At 47.8% G+C, this 8,342-nt stretch overlaps 3 protein-coding genes across 5 annotated transcripts; 1 reads left to right on the top strand and 2 right to left on the bottom strand.

Moving 5' to 3' along the window:
- Positions 1 to 2: 2 nt before the first annotated feature.
- On the top strand, positions 3 to 8,141 carry Rev1 (Rev1 DNA directed polymerase). Of its 2 annotated transcripts, XM_069046202.1 has the most exons (7): positions 3 to 193; positions 247 to 483; positions 600 to 1,283; positions 1,334 to 1,999; positions 2,050 to 2,418; positions 2,471 to 2,935; positions 4,946 to 8,141. In XM_069046202.1, exons 1-7 carry the CDS (start codon positions 143 to 145, stop codon positions 4,946 to 4,948), a joined length of 2,475 nt encoding a protein of 824 aa, XP_068902303.1. In that variant the 5' UTR covers positions 3 to 142; the 3' UTR covers positions 4,949 to 8,141. The 2 variants fall into 2 exon arrangements, with proteins under 2 accessions (XP_068902303.1, XP_068902302.1); XM_069046201.1 differs by having other exon boundaries at positions 2,471 to 8,141.
- Positions 2,948 to 4,852, bottom strand: LOC138129891 (cylicin-2-like). The gene is made up of 2 exons (XM_069046209.1): positions 3,250 to 4,852; positions 2,948 to 3,199 (listed from the first exon to the last, which is right to left on the bottom strand). The coding sequence occupies exons 1-2, from the start codon at positions 4,850 to 4,852 to the stop codon at positions 2,982 to 2,984; spliced, it is 1,821 nt and encodes a 606-aa protein (XP_068902310.1). The 3' UTR covers positions 2,948 to 2,981.
- Sms (spermine synthase) lies at positions 5,003 to 8,057 on the bottom strand. 2 transcript variants are annotated; one of them, XM_069046227.1, is made up of 6 exons: positions 7,776 to 8,057; positions 6,473 to 6,584; positions 6,227 to 6,349; positions 5,667 to 5,911; positions 5,429 to 5,620; positions 5,003 to 5,380 (listed from the first exon to the last, which is right to left on the bottom strand). In XM_069046227.1, the coding sequence occupies exons 1-6, from the start codon at positions 8,055 to 8,057 to the stop codon at positions 5,225 to 5,227; spliced, it is 1,110 nt and encodes a 369-aa protein (XP_068902328.1). In that variant the 3' UTR covers positions 5,003 to 5,224. The 2 variants fall into 2 exon arrangements, with proteins under 2 accessions (XP_068902328.1, XP_068902329.1); XM_069046228.1 differs by lacking the exon at positions 6,473 to 6,584 and adding an exon at positions 7,608 to 7,719.
- Positions 8,142 to 8,342: the final 201 nt, after the last annotated feature.

The raw sequence follows: 8,342 nt of genomic DNA on the forward strand, positions 1-8,342 counted from the left end.
CGATAAAGAAGAAATCCATTACTTACACTTAAAGAACGACATCTGTTGTTGGAACACAAGAGCAGGTTAAGTAGTTTTTGTTTATTTAAATATGATTTATTGTCCAAGAAGTATTGTGTGCACGGTGTGAAACTGAATAAAAATGAGTCGACGAAGAGGTCGCGACGATGAGGATAACGGTTTTGCAGAATGGGTAAATTTCGGTAATTTTATGTGACATAACCTCACTTATTCATGTCTCGATAGGGTGGTTACATGGAAGCAAAAAAATCCAAGTTACGCGAGCAGTACAAAGAGACAGCAACCAAACAGACTGAAAAATTGTCCGATATTTTTGCGGGGGTGGCGATTCTTGTCAACGGACTCACCAACCCCAGTTCCGAAGAATTGAAACAGTTGATGGCCGCGCATGGGGGTACCTTCCATCTCTACCAACACGCCTCAACTACTCACATAATCGCGTCCAACTTGCCCAACGTTAAGGTAAAAACTTCCGTTCATTCTAGCTTCTGAACCCCTATAAGACCTGGTGGAATGCTACAGAGATCCACACTTGGACCCGCTTTATTCGCGTCTTACATATTACCCATTCATTGTAGATAAATAAATTGGGTTCTGTACCAATCGTCAAGCCGTCATGGATCACTGACAGCATTACCCTAAACAAACTCCTCGACTACCGCCGCTACTTACTCTACACCAACCAGAGCACCAGCCAGCCCAAACTAGCCTTTCCCGTGGTCCCCAAACCGGACCTCGACCCCCCATCCAAGACTAAAACCGCCTCCGACCCCCACTTCCTCGAGGAGTTCTACAGCAACTCCCGCCTGCACCTGATCGCGACTCTGGGGGCCGAGTTCAAGCAATTCATCGCCGACTTACGCGACAAGCCCGAGCGCAACTTTCCCGGTCGCGAGAAGCTTCTCCTCATCCCCCAGTCAAAAAACTTCGTCAAAACCACCCCCGTCGTGATGCACATAGACATGGACTGTTTTTTTGTCTCGGTGGGGCTGAGAACTCGGCCGGAATTGAGGGGCCTACCGGTGGCGGTGACCCACGCGCGCAACCCCCAGATCAATGCCAGCAAAGAGCGCGAAGACTCCGTCACTTTGAACATGGACAGGCTGCCTCAACACATGGAGGTGGTCGACGGGAGGTCGTCCATGTCGGAGGTGGCGAGTTGCAGTTACGAGGCGCGGAAGTGTGGAGTAAAGAACGGGATGTTTCTGGGGGCGGCGGCTAAACTGTGCCCCAACATCAAGACGATTCCGTACGATTTTGAGGTTAGGGTGGATGTTGTTAGATTGTTTTTTGCTGAAGTAAGTGTTGACAGGGGTACAAGGAAGTGTCGATGATTTTATACAATACTCTGGTTTCGTACACTTTGGACATTGAAGCTGTCAGTTGTGACGAAATGTACGTGGACATCACCGACATCCTCACAATTTTTAATTTGTCGGTGGAGGGCTGGGCGACTCACATCAGGAACGAAATAATGTCAAAAACTGGATGTCCTTGTTCGACTGGTTTCGGAGCGAACCGCCTCCAAGCTCGTTTGGCAACAAAGAAAGCGAAACCTGCAGGATCCTATCACCTCAAACCCGAAGACGTGGAGGTTTACATGGCCGAAATCGCGGTTGCAGACTTGCCAGGAGTCGGCAGAGCCACCCTCCAAAAGTTAAAAGCTCTAGGTCTGGAGACTTGCGGCGACGTCCAAGTCGCCTCTTTGCAAGTTTTGCAAAAGGAGTTGGGGGTCAAGGCCGGGGAAACCATCCTAGAACAAGCACGCGGCCTCGACAGGAAACCCCTCAATTTCCACCACGAAAGGAAATCAGTTTCGGCGGAAATCAACTATGGAATCCGCTTCAAGAGCTTGGAGGAGTGTCACAACTTCCTCGAAAGTCTGGGCAACGAGGTTTGGAGCCGCTTGAACGAGGTGAAGATGCGGGCCAGGTGTGTCACCTTGAAGCTGATGGTGAGAGCCGCGGATGCTCCCGTGGTAAGTAGCGCGAGTCTTGAAGAGGGTCTGTCGTGATCGAAACGTTGAAGGAAACTGCGAAATTTCTGGGCCACGGTTTGTGCGACTGTCTCAGCAAGAGTACGACGACGGCGCATCCGATCGCCGACGTCAGAGCCATCCACCGAGAAGTGAAGAACTTGTACGAAAAAATGAACGTCGAATTCGTCGAGTTGCGCGGGATGGGTATACAGTTGTCCAAACTGGAGAAAACCGCCCCCGTGAATCCCACTCTGAACAGATTCCTGCAGCAACAATCCAAGAAGAGCGACATTCCGGCAAAACCCGTCGTCGCGGACAGACCCACCAGAGGACGCCCCAGAAAAGGCACTAAAACGCAACCGAAAAACTCGCTGAGCAATTTTTTCAAAAGCAAAAAAGACAGTTTGAGTCAGAGCAAGGTGTGCGAAACGTCTCGGTGAATTTCATTTTGTTAAGGTGGTAGTGTTGCAGCTGCAAATCAGGAAAGAAGATGTGGATTTGGAGGTGCTGAAGGAGCTGCCGCAGGAGATTCGAGATGAGGTGATCAAAGAATACAACTTGGAGGCGACTGTGGCGGCCGTCGCCAAACCTGCTCCGCCTCCACTTAAAAAAGAGACGGCACCGCCGGCGAGAAAGTCTCCGTTTAGTGGGTTGCAGTGGTGCCAGCTGAAACCCGTGCTGTACAAGTGGATGAGCTCGGAACCGAAACCCTCCGAAGTGGACGTCAACATGCTGGGCGAGCACTTCCGCCAGTTGGCGGTCGACCGCAACATCGAGATGTTGAAGGTGGCCCTGAACTTCCTCCACCGCACTTTCAGCTCGCTGGACTGTGATTGGCACAGAGCCTACCGCGACATCGTCGACCTGACCCAGCAGGGCATGGTAGCGCGGTACGGTGCCACCCTCCACGTCAACCGAACCTTCCCGTGTTGTCAAGTAAGCTAGCCATTCGACACTGTTAATTTATTAATAAAAAATCGACTCAAGATTCACAATCGTCGTCATTTTGCTGCTGGTCACGCGAAACGGCGCTCGGTGGCGGGGTACGCTGGGGGCTCATGTAGACCTGCATGTCGTAGAAAGCCAACTCGTTGTAGGCGTAGTAGGCCTTGTTTTTGAAGTCTGGGCCGAAAGCTGCGTCGGCGGCCGCCAGCTTCTCCGGGTCTAGAACGTCAACTTCGGAGAGGACGTCAGGACCGCCTGAAACACAAAGTTTTGGACGTGTCACGGTCAGGTTAGAGCGAACCAACCCTGGTCCCCGGCCTCGTCGGCGAGATGCTCTTCGTGGTCTTCGTCGGCGAGGCAGTCTTCGTGACCCTCGTCGGCGGTACACGCTTCGTGGCTCTTGTCGTCGGCGGAACACGCTTGGTAGAGGTCCTTGGCGGTCACGTCGGGGCACGAGGCTGCGCTTTTAGGTGTCGCTGCTCCCGGTTCGGTGATCGCCGGGAGAGATTTGGACGTCGGTTCACGTACATCTGAAGGCGTGGTTTTGCAATCCTTCTTGTTTTTGTTCTTGTCCTTGCAAGGGTCCTTCTTGCGCTCCTTCGGTCCGCATCCGCTCTTGTCACCCTTTTTGTCGTCTTTTTTGCAAGGATCCTTCTTGCGTTCTTTGGGACCGCAAGGGAAACCTTTGTCTTTCTTGTCCTTCTTGTCGTCTTTCTTCTTGCAGGGGTCCTCCTTCTTTTCCTTCTTACAGGGATCCTCCTTTTCCTTCTTACAGGGGTCCTTTTTTTTACTACTGTCTTGTTTCTTCTTGCGATCTTCGGACTTCTTGCATATGTCGCTTTTCTTAGTGTCCTCCTTCTTCTTGCAAGGGTCACTTTTTTTCTTATCCTCTTTCTTTTTGTCTCCTCTCTTGCAGATATCCTTCTTATCACCTTTCTTCTTGCCGCCGTCGTCCTTCTTTTTACAGGGATCTCTCTTCTCCTTCGTCTTGCCCCCTTTCTTCTTGCAGGGGTCACTCTTCTTACTACTATCGTCTTTCTTCTTACACGGGTCACTCTTCTTACTGCTGTCGTCTTTCTTCTTGCACGGATCCTTCTTCTCGTCTTTTTTCTTGTCGTCTTTCTTCTTGCACGGATCCCTCTTTTCGTCTTTTTTCTTGTCATCCTTCTTCTTACAGGGATCCCTCTTTTCATCCTTTTTCTTGTCGTCCTTCTTACAAGGGTCCCTCTTTTCATCCTTTTTCTTGTCGTCCTTCTTCTTACACGGGTCCCTCTTCTCGTCCTTTTTCTTCTTACACGGATCGTCGTCTTTCTTCTTGCAAGGATCCTCGACTTCCTTCTTCTTCCTCTCTTTTTCCTTCTTACACGGATCTTCTTTTTTCTTCTTCTCCTTCTTACAAGGATCATCATCCTTCTTCTTCTCTTTCTTCTTCTTCGTCTTGCAAGGATCATTCTGACTCTTCTTGCACGGATCGTCATCTTCCTTTTTCTTGCAGGGATCGTCGTCTTTGCGTTTCTTCGCAAAAGAGCAAAGATCTCGCTTAACCGATGACTCCTCCCCCTTGCAACACTTATCCTCTAGAAGTCCCTCCCAAGAGCCAACATCTCCTTCGGATTTTCCCCCATAGACCAAAGCATTGCTGTTACTCACCACGAAATTTCTACACCAATCGCCTTGATCGCTGATGAAGCGCCTCAAATAAGGATCTACGAAGTACCGAGGGCACTTCGTGTACGACTGAGTAATTTGTTTCATGATCTCGCCGGCTTTCAGACATTCTTGGACAGACTTTTCGTACAGGTTGTCCCGCCGATTGGTGACGGCAAACTGCGACGGCAACTTGCCGAAGTTGCGTACGATTATATTGGAGATTTGTAAACAACGGCCTAATTTTGTTGAGACGTTCATCGCGAAAATTTCAAACGTTCAGAGGGAATGACGGGAGGGTTGTCAAAACTGTTACCATGTGAAAATCTTCGTTTCCTATTTTGTTTATTGCAGTGAGGCTTGATCTGGAAACTTTGGACGTCGACAGCAGGAAGCGTGAAAAACTACAAATCTGCGCAATTCAATATATTCTAATCAATCCAAGAAGTTACAAAAATATCCAATGTGGAAAACAAACCGTTAATTATCTACAAAAGAAACGCAAAAAACACAGTGGCGTAACGTGCATGCAAGAGAATTATTGCAGTGCTATGTACAAGAGAGTGGCACTCTGTGCTGGCCCTACTACCTACAAACGACAAATCTGATCATGAATCTAAGCGAAAGAATCGGTTATTGGTCCTTATCGAAGAAGACCTGGTAGAAAACCCAGTCTTCGAGGAAAGAGGGGACGAAGGCGTGCGACGTGGTGAACTTCACCTTCGGCTGCAGCTTCATCAGCTGCGTCTCGTACATCTTCAAGGCGTCGCCGGCGGCCGAACCGATCACCTAAACACACATTAACAACGCGAAACCTACCCCCACACTGCGACTTACGTGCGTCATCAGTTTACCGTCGGGTTTCAGGATTTTGAAAGACATGCAGAGAATTTTGTTGATGAAGTCCCACAACTCGCCGGTGGGACTCTCGGACAAGGGCACGTCGGTCAAGTCTCCGAACACGTAGTCAAACTTTCGGCCCTCTTTTATGTATTGGTCGATGGCTTTGGTGCAATCCCCCACGATTATCTGCGAGTCGAGGTGATGAAGTGTCTCGACCGACCTCCGGACTTACCTCGTAGTTGGGACCCGACATCTTGTCGAGGACGTCGCCGCAGATGGACCGCATGTATTTGGCACAAGCTTTCATCACCACCTCGTCGATCTCCAACATGATCACTTCTTTGGGCTTTTCTTTCAACAGTTCGTACAAGAGGGCACCGTCGCCCCCTCCCAATATCACAATCTCTTTGTCGCGGTAGTCTTCCACGCCGCGCCCCATCAGGGTTTCCGTGTATATCAGGTCGGCCTCGGATATGTCTAAAATTTCACTATACCTATCCTAACCTCAAACTGGAGGTGGCGACTGTTAACCCATTTGGGGAGGCACTGACCAAAATAATGATGCACAAATACCTATTTTTATTTGTTTCAACTAATCTTTCGCTCCAAATGGATTAACCACACTTTTTTCAAACTCCAAATAATTGACAGATCAGCATAACCTAAAACTGCGCGCAGCGCCACCTGTCCACCAAAATTTCTTCAACAAGCTAAACTCTTCATTTTATATTTTACTGGTAATTTTTCATTTTATTGCGATCTGCCATTCATCTGACATAAGCCACTACTCACTTTGTAGGTCATCTAGCACCAGCATGTTCCCCAGACTTTTCGAGTGTACAATTTGTATTTTTTGATAGGGTGTCCGTTCTTCGAATACCAATTCGTCGATGTCGTACTCTAGCAACCGATCGTCTACAAGAAAACCGAGATGGATCATTGGCGATCTGCAGTGTTGGTAGTTGAGAAGTGATGTTAGGTCAGCGTGCACCGAAGCGTCTGAATCGAAAAAGCAAAAAACTGGCACGGACTACGCACCTGAGGTTGGATAGTACCTCCTGAAGGTGCCCCTCTTGACGGGCACGTACGCCTGGCTCTGCTGGATCCCGACCACGCGCTCGACAATATCCCGATCAAGTTCCCTGCACCGCTACAAAATTCGCATGCATCAAACTTAAAAAAGAAGCCTTGCTTGAATGGGGGGTGACAAGCCATACAATCGAAATAAATCAAAAAATTCTAATGATTCGACAAAATTCGAAATAAACAAGCAACAATGAACCCTGGTGGCGTCGTGTAGTTCCACAGGGAGGGTGTCTCAAGTCTCGCTTCAAGGTCGCGAGGTCTCGCCCAATCAGAAGCGACCACCTGAGTGCCACGTGACACTACCTCACACTGCTACTTTACTCTAGGTCTCATGTCCTCTATAAACTTTTTTGATCCACACTGTATACACACTTACGTATTTCAAGTTATATTAGGCTGGTGTATACAGTGAGTGTTTACTTTCTATTTTGGAATATGTACTACAAACATAATTTTGACGTAAAAAACAATCTATTTTGGTTCAGTTAGACAGTACTATGAAAAGAAAATCGTTTTCCGAGTATTTTTTACTTCTTCAAAACCGTAACTGTGGTCTTTAATTATTCCACGTGTTTTCTAATGGGATTAAATCAGGCGATTGCGACGACCGCTTATGTAACTTTGCAAATAAAATTATATTTTCAAATGAATCGTTTAATCAATAAAATTGTTAGAAAAACCATGAGATTTTTTTTTAAACCGCTTTCTCTGAATGTGTTTTGTACGAGAGACCTCGCCTGAAGTGAGATTTAAGACATCCTGGTACGAAAAGGGTCGTCCCAGTGTCTCAACTAGAAGTGATCTCACCCTACCAGAATTGAAGTAAAGCAAATCAAATACTCGACTGTTTTGTTTTGGACAAGATTCGAACCAACATAAAAAGTGAAAAGTACAGGACAATATGTACACAAAAAAAAAATGTAAAACACCCAGTTCACAATATTTCCCCGAATGAGGAATGTAAATGTACAAGCATGGAGACATAACAAAACAGTGTTTGAGCGACGCCGCCAGACGGGGGGTGGAGACCACGTTCGCGCCGGGACGACCCCGTTTACACAACCTCTGCTAAAAAACAGCTTCGAACCTGAACTAAGTATATAAACGTCAATGTGTGCGCCTCTCTTAATTGGAGGGAGTAGTTTAGATCGGTAACATTTTAACACGATTCGTAATTTCTGTTCTAAAACTTTGGTACGCTGTAAAAGAATGTTAACGAGTACACAGTACACAGAAGGGCTTTCGGATGGTTTACCTCGAAGGTCAAGTGGGACTCCTGCGCCTCCGCCTTGAGGAATTCGATGTTGAGAGTGATGAGGCCCGTGTTGAAGACGCGCAAGGTGGCGGCGACGCCGCCGTCGAACGAGTACAATTTGAGCGTGTCCGCATCGAACGGCACCGTAGTTAGGGTCTTGAGGCTGGTCAGGTGTTCCCGCAGGACGTTTTCGATGTTTGAACACACTTGAGACACTTGAGATTCGTTTTTCACAGTGGACGGGTCCACAGAAAAGTCCATCAGGATCGTGTTGACCGACATTGTATGGTTGTCGCGGAAAATGCCAAGGAAAACGCCGGCTACACGACCTAACCAACAAAAACGCGACAAATGTCAAAGCGAAAAGGAGTGCCAACACCCGACGCTCCGCGTTGCCAATGCGGGGGAATGAAAAAACTGAACGGTTGCGGTTTCACGACATTTTTCGGAAGAAGACCACAATTTTATTTACAAGATTAGACAAGTGTTATGATGGGCACGGCTGAGAATTAGAAAATTCACTTATTCGCAGCTTAGGGTTTTTTTTAAATCGCTTTTGTCACCACT

Source organism: Tenebrio molitor, chromosome 4 (genome assembly GCF_963966145.1).
Source record: "Tenebrio molitor chromosome 4, icTenMoli1.1, whole genome shotgun sequence".
NCBI classification, from domain to species: Eukaryota; Metazoa; Arthropoda; class Insecta; order Coleoptera; family Tenebrionidae; genus Tenebrio; species Tenebrio molitor.